Raw genomic sequence first — 23997 nt, 5'->3', positions numbered from 1 at the left:
TGTACATGAAAGCATTTTATTTGCCACTTTTATTCTTAAGTGTTTTCTGTTTTAGGTTTTGTAAACAGATTTCAATTGGGTTTTTTTTTGGTTTAGAATGCAGTGACTAATTTATACTATTAATTTTAGGAAGCATTCAAAGCTGTGGAAGATATCCATGGGCTATTCTCCTTGTCTAAAAAACCACCTAAACCTCAGTTGATGGCAAATTACTATAACAAAGTCTCAACTGTGTTTTGGAAATCTGGAAATGCTCTTTTTCATGCATCTACACTCCATCGTCTTTATCATCTGTCTAGAGAAATGAGAAAGAATCTTACACAAGAAGAGATGCAAAGGTAAGAATGTCATAGTCAGATAATACTGAAATTCTGAAACAGATATCTTCCACCTAAATGGTACGGGCATATGTTCTAGGTTAGAGTTTCAACCTGTGCACTGTTGACGTTTGGGGTAGATAATTCTTTGTTGTGGGGGACTGTGCATTTAGGATATTTAGCAGCATCCCTAGTGTCTACTCACTGGATGCCAGTAGCAGTCCCTCCAGTTGTGACAACCAAAAATAACCTCCAGATGTTGTTCTTCTCAGGCAGTATTCTTGGCCTTAAGTAACTATCTTTTGTCCCATAAGCAACTCTATCGAAAGCCCAATTGAAAAAATTAAATATTAGGAAAAGACAGTGTTGTGGTGTGAGCTTTCTGTCCACATGTAGATATTTAGAATCTATTCTTAGAACAAAGTAGAAAAAAAAAATAAATACTTCCATCAAGTCACTTTTTTTTCCTGATTATAAAATATTAACTGTTTAGAATATTTGGGGTGTGTGTATAGATGAATATTTAAAAGGTCTATAACATAACAATCTAAGACTTTTTTCTTTTTTTAGCATTACACAAAGCCTATTTCTTCCAGTCGTGTTTGGTTTTGTACATTTCTTGGACTTAGGTGACTCGCATATGCCATTCTTTTTCTCTTACTAGTAGACCACATTATTCTGGCCCCTAGTAAAATTATATACATCTATTTGTTTGTGTGTTTTTAGCTTTGCAGCAATACATGGAACCAGCCAACCAACCAACTGAGTTTTTCTGGTATATTTTCTTTGAAACTCTTGAGGACAGTGTTCATTATGTCATTCACTCTTTAGCTAATCCATGTCTTTGAGATAAGAAAAAAACTTGGTTTCTTTTTTTTTTAACTTGGTTTCTTTTAAAGTACTCCTGTACCCTCTCTTTAGATAGTACACTAATAATAAGCATTAGACTATATTTAGCTCTGTGTACATTATTTTGCTTAATTTTCACAACAGCCTTGTGACTCAGAAAATTATCTTGTCTAAGGTTCCAGTCTTGGGAATGGTGAAGCTGAGATTCCAGTCCTTGACTCTTGGGCCACAGAGCCCATAATCCTTAGTGTCCAACAGTTCCCTGAATCAACCTGACTTTCCTCTTGTGTTTTAAGGAAGCTAAAATTTAGTTTTTACCACCGCCTCCCATAATTGTGTTATGGTCCTTGTAATTTTTTTCCTCTTCTTGTCCTTTTTTCCCCTTAGTTTTTAAAGCTGCCTTAGTTGTTTTTGTAAGGAAGTATGGGGTATGCAAATGTGTTTTTTTCTGCTTTTTAACCCATAATCTTTTTCTGTAGTGAGAAAACATTGACAGTAGTAAGTGGGTGGATGAAGTTCTGACTCTCCAAGGAGTCATTTTATTTATTTAATTTTTACTGAGGAAGATTTGCCCTGAGCTAACGTCTGTTGTCAGTCTTCCTCTTTTTGTATGTGAGCTGTTGCCGCCGCATGACCACTGAAGAGTGGTCTAGGTCCGTGCCCCGGAACTGAACCTGGGCTGCCGAAGTGGAACCCACAGAACTTAACCACTGGGTCACCAGGGCTGGCCCCCAAGTATTCATTTTAAATAGGTCCATTTCTATCTTAATTTCTCTCATACTTTGATGAATAATATTTATGAATACAGTTCACTGTGGTGGTGTACATGTTCTGTCACTGCCATATCTTACCAATCAAAGATAAATGTCTTTCTGCTTATCAAATAACATTTCCAAATTTAACAAATTTGTAACTTTGTTCTCCAGAATGTCTACTAGAGTCCTTTTGGCCACTCTTTCCATCCCTATCACTCCTGAGCGTACTGATATTGCTCGACTTCTGGATATGGACGGCATTATAGTTGAAAAACAGCGTCGCCTTGCAACACTGCTAGGTCTTCAAGCCCCGCCAACACGCATTGGCCTTATTAATGATATGGTTGGTATAAGTTTGAGCATTCTTACAGCTTTGAACAGAAAACTTGTCAGATTTTATAATTCATGATTAAATGCTGGGAATTCTGATACATTGCCAGGGGATTCTGATGCTTTGGCAAGTTTGAGAACCCCTGGTGTCAATCAGCACTTGTGTTCAGTTGAGGTGATTAATCTCTAGTGGGTGAGCTGGAGTTAAATTTGTTGTAGTAGATGAGACTTGGACTAGCTCTGAGGGGTAGTATGGATCACTCAGTAAGAGGAAAAGTAATGATGGGCATTTCAGGGGACTACAGGAAAACTAATCAAGCTGACAGATGTTGGAAATGTGATGATGAGGCTAGGAAAGAATGAAGTGATTCTGGACAACTAAAGTGTTTCCAACTCTTGTGTCTTTTAAACTTTTATGTTACTAAAGCAGTGGTTCTTAGTCTGGGCTATGTAATGAAATTGTGGGTGAAGTACTTTTTAAAATGTACATTTCTAGGTTTCAACTACTACATGTACTAAGTCAGTTTCAGAACAAGAAGTCTAAGCTTTGTGTGTGTGGGTATGTTTACAATGTTTTACCTTGATGGAATCCTTTGATTAGTGGAACTTTATCATGTGAGTGTCTGTCACATGTCAGAAGAGTGATACTGAAATGGAATTTGTACTCCAGAGAGGTTTAGATTTTAGGGATTCTGAGTCACAGTGGTCTGACTTAGTGGTTATTGTGGTAGACCTCCAATAAATTACCTTGGGACAAGAGAGAAAGGGACAGGGACTAGAGAAAAGGCCTCAGTTTTCTGGCAGAATTGGTCAAGTTAGGTAAGAACTAGTAGTTGTCTTTATAGCAGCGGTTTTCTCTTATGACATATTTCTCTGTTGTGGTACTAAGGCAGATTCCCTTTGTAGTCAACGTTTTAAAAAGAAACAGTATATCTCTGTCTTTGTACACCTCTGTGTTTTATTCTACTGCCACTGCCCACAAAAATCAGCTTTGTGTTTTGGCAAGTTTTTATGGGACTGCTTAGGATTAAGTGTAATAAAAACAGCATTGTCTTTAGGAAGAGGTCTTACTAGCAAATATGTTTAAAAAATTCTTTCTTTTTAAATACTGAAGGAGTGTGCCAAACTGGAAGTGTAATCCTTACCTCTTGAGCCTGGGTCTGTATATACCACACCGTGGTGTTAGAGTTGGTCTGTATGATTATGATCCAGGGATCAGTGTTGTAGAGCCTTGGGCCCGCAGCCAGGACATCCAGATTTAGGTCCTCATTGTTCCCACAGATAAGTGTCTATAAGTTTATAAGAAGGGTACTGGTTGGTGTCAGGTGAATAGATTAGCTGACTGCCAAGAAGCATTTATAAATTTTGGTGAGTTCACCATATATCCAAGGTTGAGACTTGAGCTTTGGGTGACATAACTGAATTTGCAAGTACCAAGGGAATGATTTCATTATTTTAGGACAGATTCAAGTTAATTAAGTTCATAAGAGACAGACTGTTCACAAGGCTGATGATCAATTTTAGTGAGAAATATACTTTAGTGGATTATGATAGCCTGTCTTAGCACCTTACCTATTGGGAGGGGATGCTAAATGGAGAATCTAGAATAATTTCTTGATCGGAATGGAAATAGGTCTGGGGGAATTTTATTTGAATGCTTACACCGCATCTTATTCCAGTAAAGGGATAAGGGCACTTAAGGGAAGTATTCAGGTGTGGTAGGACATCAGTCTTTACTCATTTTGCATTGGAGTTAGATTTAGACTAGAGCGCTCAAGTCTGTGGACACCCTTCTTTCCTGGGGATGGGATCTGCCACCATTTGCCTCAGTCTTGTGATGCCGTCTGTATGGGTACATACTCCTGTACTTTCGAGTCTTGGCTGTGTCGGGGGAGTTACTCTGTCTTAGGGTTACCAGTTCCCAGCATGTGTGAAGGATAAACGTTACATAGAGTACTTATTCTAGGTTAAAGCATAGATAAGATAAGATTTGGTTATGGGCAGGTTTTGGGTTTATAAAATTATGCTACTCCTTGTAAGAAAAGTTATGCAAGCAGCGTCTTTATTGTGAAAGTAAGTTGAGTTCTATTCAAGTGTAAACTTAAAATGTTATTGAACTATAACATTTTAAAAAAAGAGTACAAATCATAAAAGTTGTTTCCATCACCACTCTCCCATGTCTATCCCCAAGAATAGCCACTGTCCTGATTTATAACACCACAGATAAATTTTGCTTGATTGTGTATTTTATATGAAATTTAAATTTTATATAAATGGAATAATACGTGAAATGCTTTTTCTCACCATTATATTTGTGAGGTTTGTTCATGTGTTGAATATAGCTGTTCTTTCTTTGACCATTCCTATACATTATGTGAACCTATCCCCAATTGTCCTGAGTTTTTTCTAGTTTGGGGTTATTATGAATAGTGCTGCCATGATAATTTTTGTGTGATAGGTATTTGTAAACCCTGGTATTTTACTCGATAATAAATTAATGTTGGCCACATGAATTGTCTTCATAAATATTTTATTTTATTGATGTACAGTTATTTTCTAAGTTCTCATGGGGCTTTTCACTGTAGGTGGCTGCATAATTTGGGGCAAGAGACTCAATTTGTCCTGGATTACTCTTTGGTAAATTTGAGAGAGATTGAGGCTAGACAGTTTTTCAATCATTTTCCAGATTACTGATCCTAATTTTTTCTTTAATTTATACTCATTTCAAAATCCCAGTTGGAAAATTTCCTTCAGCGATTAAACCTTTTATTTTGCTTACTGTAGGTCAGATTCAATGTGCTACAATATGTTGTCCCAGAAGTGAAAGACCTTTACAACTGGCTGGAAGTAGAATTTAACCCACTGAAACTCTGTGAGAGAGTCACAAAGGTAAGCATTTGTATGTAAGTTTCGGTTATATTACCATGTAGCTGGCCCTGTTGCAGTTTAAGGTTGTGTTTATATTTGTTAAGAGAGAAGTATTATCCTATGCATTTGAATTCAGTGCACATTTCATTGTCTTTTTTTCTTTATGTCAAGAGAAAAGATATTTCTGATGTGCTAAACAAACCTTTGGAGGTAAATTAGCAGCATGACTAATTTAGCCATTGCTGTCAGTCACCTTCAGACAAGTATCAATAACTTCATTTTACATTTTGTGTACTTTGCATTGTGTGATAATTTCGTATGTTATGGAAATTGAGAAAGATTCACAGATGTTTTAGTATCTGTTATGTAGAAAGTATAATTTCAGTTTAATGGATTTTATAGGTTCTAAATTGGGTTAGAGAACAACCTGAAAAGGAACCAGAGTTGCAGCAGTATGTCCCACAGCTGCAAAACAACACCATACTCCGTCTTCTGCAGCAGGTAAAAATTTAAAAATGAATGTTTTATGTAAGAACTGGAATTTCTCCCCTTGATTGTTTGGATTGCAAAACTGTGAAATATGTAGGAATGTCCTAGGAAGTGAAACCTTCTCCAAATTCTACCCCCTGCTGAAATGAGTCTTATTGTTTATCTATTTGATTTGAAGAACAGAATTATTTCACATAATTTGTAACTGCTTTTTTCCCTCCTTTTTTGTTGAACACTATCTTCGTACATTTTCTGTTGTTAGCATTATAGGTCTCCCTTACTGCTTTTAATACCTATATGGTTTTTCATTGTCTAAAGGTACCATGATTTATTTATTTAGATTCTATTGATGGAAATCTGTATTTCTAGGTTTTTTGCCATTAGAGAATGTAGCAGTGAGCGTCTTCCAACATGTGACTTTGCCTACTTCTGTGACTTTCTGTGCATAAGAAATGGAGTTAGTCATAGAGTTTACACATTTAAAACTTGAATAGCTCCTCAGAAGATTTGATTAGTGGACCCTCGCACTGGTAGTGAATGAGAAAGCCTTTTTTCCTGCTAACACTGGATATTATCAGGATTTTAACATATTTTAGTCTGACTTCTTACTGGAGTTTGAATATAGGTTTATAATATGGCTTAAATGTTCCTGTTTTGTCTTCCGTTTGTTTCATGGGGGGAGGTTACTGTATGTTCACTTCGGTATTTGTGCACATTTCATTGACCTGCTTTCTCTCGTATATGTGAGCAGTGTTATTTCTTATGTGCTATATAAACAGTTGAAGGTTAATTAGCAGTATAACTAAATAGTCATGCTGCCAGTCTCCTTCAGACAGTTTTATAAAAAAGTGTTCAGTTGAACTAGGTAAGTAGCAGGCGTTTATCTACAAATATATGACCATTTAGGGTTTTTTTGTTTTATGAAACTAGGATTTGAAAAGATGATGCTTTTGAGGAATGTTATAATGTGACGGTTCAAAGCGTAGGGTTTAGGGTTGATAGCCTTGGATTGGAGTTCCAGCTCCCCCAGGGTGCTGTTAACATACATTCAGAGCTTCCAGTTTCTTTTCTCTGAAAAATGGGCGTAATTTCTACTTTCCGTGATTGTTAAGAGACTCCACAAAAAAACTGTTGGATAAGTGATAGCTATTATTACTAACCTTGTGTTTTTTATGCAGGTGGCACAAATTTATCAGAGCATTGAGTTTTCTCGTTTGACTTCTCTGGTTCCTTTTGTTGATGCTTTCCAACTGGAACGGGCCATAGTAGATGCAGCCAGGCACTGTGACCTGCAGGTATGTGCTGTAAGGGGACGCTGAGGTGGAGTCCTTTGAGGACACACATATCCTGTGTTTCTCAGCTTTGGTACAGTGACACCATTTTAAAGCTTTACTGAGTGAATCTTCTAGCTTTTGTATATAGCACTCTTTAGTTAATTTTTTTCCTTCAAATTCAGTGGAAATTTTTTAACAAAGTTATTGTAGAATGACTTCATATTTGTGTATAGATTTTACTATTGATAATATCATTTAATTTTCAAAGGTTCGTATTGACCACACTTCTCGGACCCTTAGTTTTGGATCCGATTTGAATTATGCTACTCGAGAAGATGCTCCAATTGGTCCTCATTTGCAAAGCATGCCTTCAGAACAGATAAGAAATCAGCTGACAGCCATGTCCTCAGTACTTGCAAAAGCACTTGAAGTCATTAAGCCAGCTCATATACTGGTATGCATCTTCGGGAGAAATGAAATATGGAGTTTTTCAGGGGTCCTGTGCTATGTCTTTCACAAAAAGATTTGAGATGATGTCTAAGAGAAGGGATTTACTGCATATTTCCTGTTCAATTGTATTTGATAGTTTTGGTATTTTATCAAGTGTCTTTATCAGGTAGATAGGTCATTGAGCTGCCTCCCATAGGGTAAAATAATAACAGTACACAGGTAATATGATAATATGAGTACTGTTATATGAAACAATGACCACAGATGTGGTGATTCCCCAAATAGAGAGTACTATGATGGGACTTTTCCTTCTTGCACAAGTTATTTTTTGTTTGTGAGCTCTGGTAGTATTCCTCCTTGGCTTGAACACTTTAAAGTAGATTTGGTGCAGAGAAAAGTTGACCTAGCAAATAAAGGTTCTTCAGCTATGTCATTGCTATTAAAAGACTCTGAAAAGTAGTAGCGCCATAGTATTTGGTTTGGGGAACCAGTAGATTAAAGTCATTTTCTGTTACTAAATGCAAACACATATAAGGGTAATGTATCAGGATTCTTTAGAATTTTTTTTTGATGCCTACTACCGTGGTATATCATTTAAAAAGATTTTTTTAATCCATTTGGTTTTGAAGCAAGAGAAAGAAGAACAGCATCAGTTGGCTGTTACTGCGTACCTTAAAAATTCACGAAAAGAGCATCAGCGCATCCTGGCTCGCCGTCAGACCATTGAGGAAAGGAAAGAGCGGCTTGAGAGTCTGAATATCCAGCGGGAGAAAGAAGAATTGGAGCAGAGGGAAGCTGAACTCCAGAAAGTACGGAAGGCTGAAGAAGAGAGGCTGCGACAGGAGGCAAAGGAGAGAGAGAAGGAGCGTATCTTACAGGAACATGAACAAATCAAAAAGAAAACTGTTCGTGAGCGTTTGGAGCAGATCAAGAAAACGGAACTGGGTGCCAAAGCATTCAAAGATATTGATATTGAAGTAGGTGGCATGTTAGTCATTAAAAACTCAGTTTTATCCACATCTCTTAGAAGCATAGTCCTTAATCGTTTATTGGTTTATTTTGGGTTATTTGGTTATTTTCACTCATTTTGGTACAGCTGGTCCACTAACTATAATCTGTGAAGGAAGCATTTGTTTTTAACGGTTCTGTGCAGTTTTAACCTCTGTTAAAATGGAGTTTGGGTGCATGTAGATTGGAGGAAGGAGAAACAGATGTTAAGATGCCATAGTTTTTCCCCCACCATCAAATGGAATTAAGGCTATTGTGAAACATTTTTACATCGCTTAAATTTACCTGTTCAAACATTTACGCATTGTAAAAAACAAGTAATTTAGGATTTGATTCTAGAAAGCAGTGCTCCGTATTGACTGTTACGTATTTCTTTCTTAGTCTTATTAATGATGGTGCATTTTTATTACTTTTCAGGACCTTGAAGAATTGGATCCAGATTTCATCATGGCTAAACAGGTTGAACAACTGGAGAAAGAAAAGAAGGAACTTCAGGAACGCCTAAAGAATCAAGAAAAGAAGGTAAATGAAAAGACTGGTAAACTTTTAACACGCCAAGTTAAAAGAGCTTTCTTTTAAATTACATTTGTTCTCATGTCATTCAGATTGACTATTTTGAAAGAGCTAAACGTTTGGAAGAAATCCCTTTAATAAAGAGTGCTTATGAAGAGCAGAGAATTAAAGACATGGATCTGTGGGAACAACAAGAAGAAGAGAGAGTAAGTGTTTAGTTCAGTTGTAATATTTTTAGACTGTAAGCTGTAATTAAATCCTCTACCAGTAATGGGACCAGGTTTTCAAAATTGATTGATTTTGTATTCTTTTGCCAGAAATGGTGCTTTAATGGCAGCATATCAGCCGTTGGTGGACAGATAGAAATTTTCACAATAGAGATTTAAAAATGAAACTTGTAAAATACAAAGAACAGCTGTGAAAAGTTCGTTTTTTTAAAACAGGCTTGTGGAAATAATAATTCACATGCCATATAATTTACCCATTTAAAGTGTATATTTGATGGTTTCAGTATATTTACAGAATTGTGCACCCATCTAATTTTAGAACATACCCCAAAAGAATCTCTGTACTGCTTAGCAGTCACTCCCCATTTCCCCTCCACCAACTCAGCCATAGGCAACCGCTCATCTTCCTATCTCTAGATTTGCCTGTTTTTGGTGTTTCATATAGATGGAGTCATACAGTATGTGGTCTTTTGTGACTTAACTGCTTATAGTGACCAAGTTTGTAGTAAAAATGAGTGACTGTATTCTGGTTTTAAAGAAAGTCACAGGCAAGGAGACAGCCTGCATTTGTGGGGACACAGTGTGGAGAATGCAGCCTCTTGGTTCCATCGGATTGTTGTCATTCTGGGCCTGGTGTTGCCAGTTCTTCCAGTGGTTTTAGAAGTTGGAATTTTTGTGTTGATTCTCTTAATGTATAAAATTAGGAAAAGAAACGTGCTGCAGACCAAATAAAATACTTAAGATGATTTGTTGCAGTCTCTGCCCTGAAGCCTTCAATTTTTTCACTTGTAGCACCAAAGGAAAAGCCGCCTTATATTAGCAGTTTATCTTGCTTTTACCTCCAGTTGTTTTTAAGGAAAATGCCTTTAAAAAGTAAACCATAGTGCTTATTAAGATGAGGTATTTATTATTTTGTTTTACCATTATATTATAGTTTTGTCTTTATAAAAATTTGTGGTATCATGAGGCTAAACAAAAACTTTCTTATAGAAGCCCCAAGACTCTTTCGTCCATCTTCTGTCCTTGATTGCCAAGGACGTGTTGGCATGGATGAGTTAGCCTTCGATTTTTATAGGAAAATGGAAAGGGCAAAGGAGCTTCTTACAGTTATTCAAGATGATCTCAGGAATTTGAGGTAAATTAGTAATCAGATAATGAGTGCTTTGAAATGTGACTTTGTATTACGTATTTGCAGATTACTACTATGCAGCTGGAACGCGAAAAGGCTCTTGAACATAAGAATCGAATGTCCCGAATGCTCGAAGACAGAGATTTATTTGTAATGCGACTCAAGGCGGCACGGCAGTCTGTTTATGAGGTGAGCTTGCTGGTTTCAAAACGGGAAACGTTTATTCATGAGCTTTTTTGTTTTGCCTTAAGAATTCTCCTTTAACATGGGTACATTTTGTCTTGAGCTAACATTTGTGATGGTCATTTAAATAACATATTAATAGGAAATTTCTTGAAAATATTTTGTAGGCTAAGTAGTCAAGCATCACTATAAACAAATTTTTCTGAAGGTCAAAGTGGACTGCATAAAATTTGCTTTTGAGGGGTCAGCCTGGTGGTGCAGCGGTTAAGTGCGCACGTTCCGCTTCAGTGGCCCGGGGTTCACCAGTTCAGATCCCGGGTGCGGACATGGCACTGTTTGTCAAGCCATGCTGTGGCAGGCGTCCCACATATAAAGTAGAGAAAAATGGGCACGGATGTTAGCTCAGGGCCAGTCTTCCTCAGAAAAAAGAGGAGGATTGGCAGCAGTTAGCTCAGGGCTAATCATCATCATCTTCAGAAAAATTGCTTTTGGTATGAGCCTTTATTTACTGTTTGATTCGGAAAGGAAAATCCTTGATCAGCATCCTACTCTTAGGTTTTAATTTAATGATTCAGTTTATTTTGTATAAAAATAGACCCACTAGGAATAGATAATGTTGTCTGCAATTCATAATTTAAAAACTGTGGAAAAAACTTTAGTCATTTGAAAACTCTGGTTCTTATACTTGTGAGTTGTTTTCTGTGCTTCCAAGAAACTTGTGATGCTTTTGTAAACTTAACTTACTGCTAGTTTGTAGCTCTTCAAAAAAATTGATTTTTTCCCCCCCTTTGGTAACCATTCAATTACAGGAAAAACTCAAACAGTTTGAAGAGCGATTAGCAGAAGAAAGGCATAATCGCTTGGAAGAACGTAAAAGGCAACGTAAAGAAGAACGCAGAATAACCTACTATAGAGAAAAGGAAGAGGAGGAGCAGAGAAGGGCAGAAGAACAAATGCTGAAAGGTAACCGACCCTACAGACCAAGATTGAGGTCTGATGACGCAAGGGTGCTGTCAGGTCCAATTCAGAGCAACCGTATTTAGAGTATATAGGAAGGGGGAGTGAGGATCATTGGCTTCTTAACTGCAACTAACCAGTTCTCAGGTTCTGAGAATGTAACTTTTAGTTGTCCGCAGTTTGTTATATGAGGATGTCACATCCTCTGCCAGTTGATTTCCACACTTTTGATGTTCTTTCAAAAATCAGTATTGCCTTTTAATTTTTATCACTGTAGTCTATGTAGTAGTAGCATTTATTGAGGAACACATTCTAGATGAAGCCTGTCAGTTTCCTTTGTCTGGAATCCCAGATGCTCAGGAGTTGGGAAGGGATTCTAGTATATTCTTAAGTCGTTACAAAACTGTTAATATGAGTGGCACAATGCTGTTTCCTTGAATGTCTTCTTCCCTTTAGCTGATTGTAAACTGTTTTAAAATTCTTAAAAAGAATTTCCTCCTACATTGTGTCACGTGTTTAATACCAGAAAAGTAGATCTAGCCCTAGGGGAAAGGTGCGTGTAGGAGGCATACTTTATAACCTCTAATGCATTGTGTAGAGCGCGAAGAGAGAGAGCGTGCTGAGCGGGCAAAGCGCGAGGAGGAGCTTCGAGAATATCAGGAGCGGGTCAAGAAATTAGAAGAGGTAGAAAGGAAAAAACGCCAGAGGGAGATGGAGATTGAAGAAAGGGAACGGCGTAGGGAGGAAGAGAGAAGACTTGGTGATGATCCGCTTTCTAGAAAGGTGAGTGTAGACGTTGTGTTTTATGTGATGTGTTTATCCGTCACCTCTCTTGCATGATACATCTGTGAGTGCATCTGTCAGTGTCTGGGGTTGGTGTTTTAAATCAGTTACGTTCACGTTTCTTTTAAAGTCTAGTACTGCTTTGTCTTCCCAAAGACAGAAGGGTCCCGAGGGGGCAAAATTAGTCATGTCTTAGCAAAGCTGGGATTTTTTCTAGGCTTCAGTTTAGAATCCTTATAAGAACAACCTTATGAGACTAAGTATTTCTCATAACACTCATTAGTGCTATAGAAGAGAGACTGTTCTGTTTCTTGAAAGGAGTTGCTGTGAATTAAGAGGTTGATGTGAGTTCTCCAACTCCTTGGTACTCAAAGATGAGTCTGGTGGATGAGCAGCATTCATCGTTCCCTGGGAGCTTGTTAGAAATGCAGAATCTCAGGTCCAATGCCAAACTTTTTGAATCAGAATCTGCGTTTTAACAGTATTCCTGGGTGGTTCAAATGCTGCTCTATAATGGTATTTATTTATTTATTTTGTGTAAGATTAGCACTGAGCTAACATCCACCACCAGTCCTCTTTTTGCTGAGGAATTTAGTCTTGAGCTAACATCCGTGCCCATTTTCCTCTATTTTAAGTGTGGGACACCTGCCACAGCATGGCTTGACAAGTGGTGTGCATAGGTCCGTGCCCCGGATCTGAACCAGAGAATTCTGGGCTGCTGAAGTGGAGTGCACAAACTTAACTGCTTTGCCAACAGGCTCTCCCCTCTAAATATTTATTTATAATATGCACTCATGTAAAACTGACTGGTGTTTCCTCCTGTCTTATGTCTCTTTAATTCCTTCTCCTGATTGGTGGCAATGTTACCCACTTAATCAATCTACCGCTCCCCTCTCCTTTCTATCCCTACGTTCCTGCCTGAATTCAGATTTTTCCTTTGGCTGTATCACTTACTGCCCTCCTTACTGTTCCCCCTGATCATAATCTCCCCTCTGCATCAGACTGTCCTCTATGTTGTGGCCTGCTTGGTTTTTCATAATGCATGTTTAATCATTACACTGGTTCTTGGGTTTCCAACCTTCCTTTGATTGACATTCACTCATTACTTAGAGCCACAGGTAGAATGTGCCTTAGCAGTGAAGGCCTTTCATGGTTACTGCTTTTTTTATTAGCTTCATTTGTTACCGTTTTCTTCTTAGTCACATGTACTCTAGCTATTCTGAGCTAGTTTTATGCCTTATCTTGTGTCCGTGACATCTACCTGCATGCTCTTTGTCTTCCCTGGGATGTGCCCATGCTGCCCCTTAAACACAATATTGCTTAGTTTTTAAGGTAAGAGGTAAGTAACTGGAGGATTTCTTGCCTGCCTTTTCTATGCTCGTTTATCTGTGCCATACCTGCATCAGATGCTTATCTTTATTGGAGGACCTGCTGTTTATCTCTGTAGTCTCCAGTTTGTTTTATGATGTATGTAGATAGGTTTTTAGTTTGGTTACTCTTGTTAATTTCTGTTAACTTCTGTTAACTCCTTTTAGTTTTGTTACTCTGGTTAATTTCTGTTTACTTTCTTGTTAACTGTGAATATGGCCTGTATGATTTCTGATTTTTTGGAATTTAATACATTTTTCCCTTGTGTCCCAAAACATCGTCAGATTTCTTAATGAATATTCCTTTCTGTTGGGTACAAAGTTCTGTGTGTATGTATGAAATAAGAACTGTTGTGATAATTTGCTACATCTTGTTAATTTACCTTATCTTCTGAAGGAAGTGAGGTAACTTACCTATGATTATGGGTTTCTGATTTTTTTCTTTTAGTTTCTGCAAATCTGCCTGTATTTATTCTTTTGTTGTTTTTCAACCTTCTGTTTTTGTTCTGTGCTCCCTCCTTCCCCACCTTCCCTTTCGATTGGAGAGTCTTTAATTTTATATATTTACATTTAACATGGTAACTATTATATTTGGTTTTATTCCTAATGTTTGGTTTGGAGCTTTTTATTTGCTTACATGTCCCTGCCAGCGCTTCCTTTTTTAAGCCAAATTTATGAACTTTTCTTGGTTCTTTTTTGTTTTCTCTACTCTTTTAGTGATTACCATCAGTTTTTTTCCAAAAATCTATCTAAACTTCCACAGTCTCTAAATTTTGAGAACTCTTCTGTCTCTTTAGAACAAACCTAAACTCTGAACATGCCTTTTCTACTTACCTTTTGTTTCAAAAAGGTGAATGTTTTTGCCTCAGGGGATTAAAAGATGTTCTCTCTTTAGGGCTCATTTACCAGTTTTACAGCCATATCGGCAAACATGTTTTAGTTTCAGATATGTTTACACTGTATCCCTTGTTCCCCCTTGCAGATAAATTTTTTTGTTTTGTATGTCTTCTAAGTTTTTTCCAGAATGTCTTTGTATATGTCTCACGAGGGGTTTTGTTTTTGTGTTACAGTTGAACAATGGTTCAGTGTTTTGGCCAGTTCAGCATCCTCCTCCCTCAGAAGTATAGAGACCTGTGCTCACTTAGTACACGGTGAACAGCGTCAGGGGGACCATGAGAATCTTGGTCTTGTTACTTCTGTAGATACTCTTATTCCTTGGAAGCTTTTAGAATTTTCTGTCTATGGGGTAAAGGGAGTTTACCACCAAGACTGTTTTTTGCACATGCGTCCTTTCAGTCAGAGGATTCAATTTACTTAGCTTAGAGAAGTTTGAGTTTTTTTTAGCTTAGGGAATTTTTTTTCTCCTTTATTCTGACCTTTCAAAGTCTTGTTCTTTGTATCTTTTAGTGTTTCACTTGTTCTTTTCATCTGTTCCTCCTTTTGTAACTGGTTCTGAGATTCCTGTGCAATTTATATGTTCATCAGCAGGGCCTAGTCTGCTGTTGATATATCATCTGACTTAAAAATTGGGGGCGAACACGTTAATTTTTTAGAATTCTCTTTGTTTAAAGGCTATCATAGCTGTTCCTATAATTTCTTTTGAGGTTCTAATATTTGTAGTAAAATCTAATAGCTTGAGTTATTTGTTGAGTTTAATTTGCAGGGTGGGAGAAACTTGATCTTCTGGGCACTGACCTTCCCTGCATTGTAGTGACCATAGGTTACACTGACAGTTGAGTTCCTATTTTCTCCCACAGTGTTCACTTGGGAAAGTCTCTTAAACAACCCCCATTATAAGAGACAACACAGAGTTGTCAGGAGCTGTGATGGCAGATGATTTATCATCTCACCATTCTTGTCCTTCACTGCTTGTTAGTGTTAGTTGTTGTTAGAGGGTTTTGTTGCCAAGATACTCTTTAAAATTTAAATAACGATCCTCTTGTATACCTACTTGGGATTGTAGTTCTTCTCAGCTTCATTAGGTTTTTATTTTAGTCCTCCCAACCCCACCCCTAGATCTAGTTTTAGATCTTTCTGAGCGATCTTCCTTATCTGATTTGTGCCCTTAGGTTGTTACCCTTTGTAGGAGCAGTCAAGCTGTGTCTGAGGTGTCAGTGATTAATGTTGTAGGCATTGCCTGTTACAAAGGTTGTACCAGATATACATTTTCACTTTCAGGGTATTGACTATCTTCACATTGTTTCCATAGTTTTTAATAACAGCATAATATTTTAAAGAGGGTAATACTGTTAATGTGACCATCCCCTATTAGACATTGCATTTGCTCTATCTCTGTTTGTTTAGTAGGTACTATGATGTACATTTTGGGGCACTGGGCTTTTTTCACATACTCTCAAAAGGGAATTTCTAGGTCAAAGGAAATATGTAGACACTTCCAGGGGCATGCTGCCAGATTGCTTTCAAGTGGTGTTTTATCAATTTATAAAGCCACCCACAATACATGAGAATACCTGTTTCACTGTACTGTCAGTCTGATTTCAGGTTAAAAAAGAAACAGAATTTTAAAACTTATATTTAAGGACCTAAGATTATTTTAATATTAATGTAAGTACAAAAACGTTTGAATGGTAATACCAGTAGTTGTAATAAGTGTTGCCAATGTAGCGCCTCTTATTAACTTTGGTCAATGTAGGACTCTCGTTGGGGAGATAGAGATTCAGAAGGCACATGGAGAAAAGGACCTGAAGTAGATTCTGAGTGGAGAAGAGGCCCACCAGAGAAGTAAGTAGAGTTAAGGAAAATAGTACTACCTAGTTATAGGGTCCTGTTAATCTCTTGTTAGTGTTTTCTAATTTGGTTCATTCTGTAGGAGTGGGGAAAGGAAAGCCATGAAGAATTATGTGCATGTCTCTTACCCAAATGTTTTTCATTGTTTACTTCAACACTGTTGTAATTACTGACTTCTAAGCATTTTGAGAAATACATGCTTTAGATTTTTTTATTCGATAATTGAATAGTATTTAGGTTAGAGTATGAACAGTTCCATAATGTATTTTTCTTTTCCTTTAAATTTCTTAAGTAGATCAAACCATCCTTTAAAATGACTACTAATGATAGGTGAGAATGCTGGTCATATCCTACATAGAAATTAAGTTTTGAAAGCTCATAGTAACAGATTTATAAACTGCCAAGGTAATTCTGGTAAAGTGCAGATACCTTTTTAAGGCAGTTGTCTGCTTATTGGTTTATTTGTTCATGTAACATTTGGATTTCATGTTATTTTTTATTAGGAGAACATATTCTTTTAGGACCAGGATTAATTAATTTAGGCTAAAGTGATTTTTAAAAGCAAGTTAAGTAATTCCCAAAAGGATTTTTCTTTTTAGAAATTTTACTCTTAAAGATGTTTGGCTTGTTGCTCTATAGGGAGTGGAGACGTGGAGAAGGGCGGGATGAGGAGAGGCCTCATAGAAGAGATGAGGATCGACCAAGGCGTTTGGGGGATGATGAAGAGAGAGAGTCTTCCCTTAGACCAGATGATGATCGGGTTCCTCGCCGTGGCATGGATGATGACAGAGGCCCTAGACGTGCTCCTGATGAAGATCGGTTCTCTCGCCGGGGGGCAGACGATGACCGGCCTTCCTGGCGTAATGCAGATGACGACAGGCCTCCCAGACGAATTGGTGAGGAAGACAGGGGAAGCTGGCGTCATGTGGAGGATGACAGACCACCTAGACGAGGACTGGATGAGGACAGAGGAAGCTGGCGAACAGCCGATGAGGACAGAGGACCAAGACGTGGGATGGATGAGGACCGGGGGCCGAGGCGAGGAGGTGCTGATGATGAGCGGTCATCCTGGCGTAATGCTGACGAGGATAGGGGTCCTAGGCGTGGGTTGGATGATGACCGGGGTCCCAGGCGTGGGTTGGATGACGATCGAGGACCTTGGAGGAGTACTGATGATGATAGAATTTCCAGGCGTGGTGCAGATGATGACAGGGGCCCTTGGAGAAACATGGATGACGATCGGATCTCAAGACGGGTTGATGATGATCGGATGCCCAGAAGGGGTGACGACTCAAGACCTGGTCCCTGGAGACCATTTGTCAAACCAGGTAAAATTCTGGTATTCAGAAAACTGGATTGGATGCTTTGTAGACTCTGTTTGGTGTGTTTACAAATAGTGAAATTTTACACCAGCTAATCTCCACTATTCTATAGATGATAGGTAGTAGGTTATTTCAAACAAGGAACAGCTCAAACGACTACTTATATTTTGGTTGTTAAATTAAAAATTTTTTTTTGCCGGGAAGGATTCGCTCTGAGCTGACATCTGTTGCCAATCTTCCTTTCTTTCTTTTCCTCCCCGTAGCGCCAGTACATAGTTGTATATTTAGTTGTAAGTTCTTTGTGAGCTGCTGCCACAGCATGGCTACTGACAGACGAGTGGTGTGGTTCTGCGCCAGGGAACTGTATCGGGCCACCAAAGTGAGGCCTACTGAACTTAAACGGCTAGACCATCAGGGCTGGCTCACAAAATACTATTTTTCAACTGAAAAAAAGTGAAATTTTAATGGCTATATGACAGAGACTGGGCTGTATTATTTGTTTCTACATAAACTGGTCTTTTTCTCTTGAATATCTGTAGTGACCAAAAGCTTACCTGAAATAATCCCACACACCAAAACAAATAACTGCACCCCTTTTTCTACTTCAGTGATGCCACGTGCTTTGTTTTCTTTCTGCTTTGTTGGCTGCTTCTCTTCTTCCTGTGCCCACTCTTAATTATCGGTGTTCTTTAGGTTCTGTTCTGGACCAGCCTCCTCCTCTAGATAAATAATGACAAACAAAATATACTTAGTAAACATTTGTGCTCTTGCCAGCCATGGGATTATGTTCATGGGAGGAGCTCATTTCCTTACTTTCTCAGTCTTGGGCCTGCTTATCTTTTCATGTTTTATTATTCTTGAGCAATTGTGTACAAGTTTGTGACTTCTGTTACTATCTTCTCCAGATGGCTTTTTTCCTTACCTTCAGACCTACATTTCCACCTGCATACTGCACAGAGCACGTCTCTACCTGGAAGTGTCACTGACACGTCAAACTCAACCTGTCTGAATTCACACGCATACACACATAGCTGCTTCTCCAGAGGCACCACTGTCCATCCAGTTGTATAAGCTGGAAATTTGAGAGTTCTCCTTTGCTCTCTTTTTCATTCTTTATGTTAAATCATTTAGTTCAGTTCTACCTTTTCAATGTTCGTTAAATCCACCCACTTCTCTGTTCCCCCTACATGTGTACTCGGGTCTGGACCACCATCATTCTTAATTTGAACTCTTGTTGCTACTGGTCTCTGCTGGCTCTCCCACCTCTAATTCTTGTCTTTGTACAATAACCAGAGCAGTCTGTTCTAAATGCAAATTTCAGTGAGCAGCTTCCTTGCCTTTACCCTTAGTCATTCTGTGGTATGCTCTGTCTCTTCTAGTCTCACTTCATTCTACTGTCAAGCTGTGTGACTTTGGGCAAGCCACTTAACTTTTCTGTGCCACGTGCAAAATGGGGATGACAGTATAGTAGATTCTCATTAATTCATGATGGTTATGTTTTATAAAGTTGCTGTAAATACTGAACCATTGCTCCTAGGGGAAATGCAAGGTTAGGTTCCTCTGAGCTCTCTAGTCACAACATTTTTGTCAACCAATCAATATATAACCTTGTTTTACGTGTTTTTGTTTAAAGGTACCTTATTTATTATATAATATTGATTCATTAACATTGGACTCACGGCCAACAGCACTGTAACTTACTCCTGCATGAAGTTTATTTAACACGTGTTTTCTCCCTAAGGCACGTCCATTGCCGCCTTGTGCTTGGGAACACTAGACAACACGTCAGCACTATGCTTGCGGGCCATTTTAAGCAGTGAAATCACCAAAAAGAGGCACAAAAATGTGAAAATGTGGCACTAAAATAGACCACCCAAAGGACACTTGTTTAAAACGTGAGAGCTGCAGCAAGAAGTCACAGTGTTGCCTTGTTGGACCTCAGCTGAGAACCTGCTTGTCAGGCGACTCAAGTAGTTTGCTACTCTGCATGTGTCTGCACGTGACTGTAAAAGTCCTCAAATGTTAATTCTGGGTTACAAATTTTAGCAAGTCTGGAATAATCTACTTAGAGCTGTGGCTAGGACTGAATTTACAGGCAGAGGGTTTAGACTAGTGCTGTGACACATGGTAACATAAATATTGGTGAGAGTACTAATTATAGCCTTGCAGATATAATATGTTTTAATTTGAAATCTCTGCTCCTTTAGCCCTTGTGTGTGTGTGTGTGTGTGTGTGTATGTGTGTGTGTTCGTTCATTTGTTTGTTTCTAGATTGGGACATCCTGTGGCTAAGTGAGATACTGGGAAAGGTCAGAGGATTTATCATTGACTGAATGGGTGGTAAATGGGGGAGGGCAGGAATATGAAAAGATGGTCTTTTTGGTTATAAAGGTTATGAAAATGTTGCAAGATACAAATGAACTCATAATGGGGCTCTATAATCTAGATTCTACCCCTCATCCTTTATTTTTTGCTTAAATGCGTTGTCTGTTTACCATCAGATCAGATTTTTATACTTGAAATCTCTGCATACAGAACACTTAATGCAGGTTGTGTAAGTTCCTTATATGTTATATGTTCCTGTAAGTTAGAAAAACAATGATAGGTGGTCATAAATAGGAGCTGGTGATTCTGTGAAATGCGATAAATGGTTTTAGTTTTTTGTTTTAAATGAGGTTGGTGTGTCTTAAATCCACATTTAGAATGGTGATGCATTGATGTCAACATTAAGATCTTTCAGTCTGTTTCTTGAGCGGAAAAATTCTTTTGCTTCTTTAAAAAATAGGTGGATGGAGAGAGAAAGAAAAAGCCAGGGAAGAGAGTTGGGGTCCACCTCGAGAATCGAGACCATCAGAAGAACGTGAATGGGATAGAGAAAAAGAGAGAGAGAGAGAGAATCCAGATCGTGATGAGAATGACAAGGACCTGGAAAGAGATAGAGACAGAGACAGAGAGAGAGAAAGGGACAGAGAGAGAGATGGGGATCGAGAGGATCGCTTCAGACGACCCAGGTTTGATACTCATTAAAACTATTTGTGGAGTTAGTTAAGATTCTCTTAAATACTGTTCTGTGTATTCCCAACTATTTTTGGGAAATGGTGCTTCTTAGCCACCCCTCTGAAATTTATCTATTAGAATCATAGTGTAGATTTTAAAAAAATTTTAGCGGTCATCTAATTGAACCAGTTCCCTCTTAAAGTGAGAAAGTAGAGGCTTGAGCTGTGTGGCTGTCTACAGGTTGTATAACTCTTGGGTAATGGAACCAGTCAAGGTAGCTTTACCAGTCCATTGTTTTTTCCCTGTGGCTTAGGTCAGTTTTATTGCCCTTAAATTATTAAAAGCCCCTTTACTTTTAATAGTAGTAACAGTTCTAGCCTGCTTCCTCTGGTCAAAGTGGCTCTGTGCTAATAAGTCTAGACTAGCACCGTTCAATACGGTTTTCTGCAAGGATGAAAATGCCCCATATCTGTAGTGGCCAGTATGGTAGCCAGCAGTCAGGTTTGGCTGTTGAGCATTTGGAGTATAGTTATGGCTACTGAAGGCATGTCTTGGTTTTATTTTAGTTAATTTAAATTCAAGTAGCCATATGTGGGTAATGGCTACTGTGTTGGACAGCACAGATCCAGATGTCCTCATTTGACCTCCACACCTGCAGCATCAGATTGAGATCAAGTTAAGAGTTTAAACTTCATCCTTGTTACATTTGTAAACTTTTTTGAGCACCAACTTGGATATGATATATTCATGTTATATATGTTCATATTATAATTACCCGTGTAGTCTAACAACAGAACTTAACATAGCATTTTGAATGCCTGCAGGGATGAAGGTGGCTGGAGAAGAGGACCAGCTGAAGAATCTTCTAGCTGGAGAGATTCGAGTCGCCGTGACGATAGGGATCGGGATGACCGTCGTCGTGAGCGAGATGATCGCCGTGATCTGAGAGAAAGACGAGATGACAGAGACCGAAGAGGACCTCCTTTGAGATCAGAACGTGAAGAAGGTAAGGATATTCTACACAACTGTGAACTATTGGACAAGCATAATTTCTGGGGGAATTTTGGGTTTTGTTTAATAACCTCATAAATTTGTATGAACACCAAAAATAATAGATATTTATTCAATTTAGAATTCACAGTTCTCATAAACTTACTCCATGGTTGCTCTGTGAAGTTAGCTTATCTCTAAATTCAAAGTATAGTGGTAGACTTGATTAAATTGGATAGTAAGCAATATATATTGATTAAAATGTTTATGTAAACGAGGAAGCATTCTATCATTTAAAAGTAAGGTTCTGGTAGATGGGCACAAAGTGTAAAACATTCTTTCTCTTAAATTGTACCAATTGAAACTTTAGTAAAAAATACTTCTAATGTTTAAAATGACCATTGCACTTAAGTAAGGAGTTGTCTTACAAGCTTTTAATGTTTTCTTTGTACAACTGGATTAAAAGGGTATTTCTTCTGTTATATAGCCGTTATGAAAAATATTCTAATGGCTAATTTGATGTGAAAATTTTTTCAATAAGAGCCAAAAATCCTTTTAATTTTAAAATTTTCAGCCAGCCAGATTTCTGTCACCTTGTAAATTTTTTTTAACCAATCAAGACACTTCCCAGGCCAGTGATTTCTTCTCATTTGTAAATTTGAATTACCTCTCTTAAAGTCCATATGTTGTTTTGAAGTTGTATCAAAATGATTGAAATATATTTAGCTTTTATTGTTTTTTAATGGAGATTGTATATCATTATCTGCAGTACAGGATTTCTCAGTAATTGGAGGCATTCCATTTTGTTTAAGTTTTGTTTAGTCTTAGCCAGTAGAATACAGTACAGGCTTATTCTCTCTCTCTTTCTTTTCATTAAACTTTTTAGCAAGTTCTTGGAGACGTGCTGATGACAGGAAAGATGAGCGGGCGGAAGAGCGGGACGCCCCTCGTCGTGTTCCTCCCCCAGCTCTTTCAAGAGACCGAGAAAGAGACCGAGACCGAGAAAGAGATGGCGAGAAAGAGAAGGCCTCATGGAGAGCTGAGAAAGATAGGGAATCTCTTCGTCGTACTAAAAATGAGACTGATGAAGATGGATGGACCACGGTACGACGTTAAGTCTCAAGATAATGGGTTCGAACTCATGTGTCACGTAGGTTTGATCACATTCGTGGATTATTAGACTTGTGCTTCAACCAGTCTAAATTGGATTCTTTAATGTTGTCTCACCATAACACAAAAAGCATGAACTTGTATTAATCCTATATAATAGATTGATCATGCACCGTATCCACAGAAAGCTGGAAAACCATGCCATTTTCTGGAATTTAAGGTGTTGCATTATTTCATCAATCGTTTGTTTACAAAAAAGAAAAATTAAAAAATAAATTTGAAATGTGAATCCTTCAGGTATCGAGTAACACCTGTATCTTGGGTATAGAACTGATATTTTTTCTTTTGATTTTGAAATATCTGATATTAATTTGGAATGAGGTAAGATTCTGTTACAGAAAATATGTTTGAAGACTTTTAAAGCAGGGAGCTGGAACAGTTGTCACACCATTAGCAGTTGAGACATTACCTCTAGGTACTTTGAGGTATTTACTATTAACTACATTTAGGAAGTTTTTATGTTCACTATACATGCAGTAAACATTACAAATGTTGGATACAGTGGGGTTTTCTTTAGATTTTACTTGAGAGAAGGTGAGTATAAAGCAATTTGCAGTCATTATTAATGACAAGAACTGTTCAAGTGTGAATCCAAAAACAGTTAGAGCTTTTAAATTTCAAAGCTTTTGGTAAACTATTGCTGAGTTTTTTTCTGTTGCCAATAGCAAACTGCTTTTCCATTAATGGAGAATTCATGCCTTTCAAGCATTTTAAATATGACAATATTTATAAATGTGTGGTTTGGAGGAATTGTTTAAATTCTTTTTCCTAATTTCCTTTCTCTTCAGGATAGATTCTTTCAACAAGTAATTTGTAGTAATGACTGTTGACTTCAATTTTGGAGTGTAGTAGCTATGTTAAAGATTAACTATATGGTCTTATTGAAGCCAACACAGAACTTGCTGCTGTGTTTTTTCTTCAATGATAAATAAAATACTTACCGAATTTCTCTCAGTGTTGATTTGTGGTTATAATCAGTGTTTTGTTTCTAATGGTGAGTTTGCATATTCAGTTGAGTTTACTTCTATTTTGCCAGTGTTATTGTCTCAGTGTTTTGTATCAAAGATAATCTAAATATAACAGAAAGCAAATGTGGCTAGGATATTTCCCCTCAGATGTCCTCCTTTATTAATCGAGGAACTCCGTAGTCTTCTCTGTGAGCTCTTATGCGTGATGTGTGTGTGGGTGTACCATTTTAGATTTTCCGCTGAAATTAGAAAAATCATAACATCAGGGAATGTGAGTTGCAGATTTATAGTGGCTGTAGGCACT

The 23997-nt window shown here is 37.9% G+C and overlaps 1 protein-coding gene and 2 non-coding genes across 3 annotated transcripts in view; all 3 read left to right on the top strand.

The window, feature by feature from the left end:
* Positions 1-23674, top strand: part of EIF3A (eukaryotic translation initiation factor 3 subunit A) — a 33482-nt gene extending 9808 nt beyond the window's left edge. The window contains exons 6-22 of the mRNA XM_046652336.1: positions 130-338; positions 2093-2264; positions 5036-5140; positions 5522-5620; positions 6787-6903; positions 7151-7336; positions 7962-8309; positions 8758-8862; positions 8946-9059; positions 10276-10398; positions 11202-11355; positions 11948-12132; positions 16153-16241; positions 16887-17575; positions 20354-20579; positions 21390-21571; positions 22442-23674. Of these exons, the coding sequence (XP_046508292.1) occupies positions 130-338; positions 2093-2264; positions 5036-5140; positions 5522-5620; positions 6787-6903; positions 7151-7336; positions 7962-8309; positions 8758-8862; positions 8946-9059; positions 10276-10398; positions 11202-11355; positions 11948-12132; positions 16153-16241; positions 16887-17575; positions 20354-20579; positions 21390-21571; positions 22442-22671 (3333 nt within the window). The 3' untranslated portion in view covers positions 22672-23674. The remainder of the gene's footprint in view (positions 1-129; positions 339-2092; positions 2265-5035; positions 5141-5521; positions 5621-6786; positions 6904-7150; positions 7337-7961; positions 8310-8757; positions 8863-8945; positions 9060-10275; positions 10399-11201; positions 11356-11947; positions 12133-16152; positions 16242-16886; positions 17576-20353; positions 20580-21389; positions 21572-22441) is intronic.
* On the top strand, positions 5255-5384 carry LOC124236525 (small nucleolar RNA SNORA19). The gene has a single exon (XR_006887762.1). It is a non-coding gene; the product is annotated as a small nucleolar RNA SNORA19 (small nucleolar RNA).
* On the top strand, positions 6317-6446 carry LOC124236524 (small nucleolar RNA SNORA19). The gene has a single exon (XR_006887761.1). It is a non-coding gene; the product is annotated as a small nucleolar RNA SNORA19 (small nucleolar RNA).
* Positions 23675-23997: the final 323 nt, after the last annotated feature.

This window comes from Equus quagga, chromosome 2 (assembly GCF_021613505.1).
Source record: "Equus quagga isolate Etosha38 chromosome 2, UCLA_HA_Equagga_1.0, whole genome shotgun sequence".
NCBI lineage: Eukaryota > Metazoa > Chordata > Mammalia > Perissodactyla > Equidae > Equus > Equus quagga.
The sequence above is the reverse complement of the archived record's forward strand: the minus strand, read 5'-3'. Positions and strand labels throughout refer to the sequence as shown.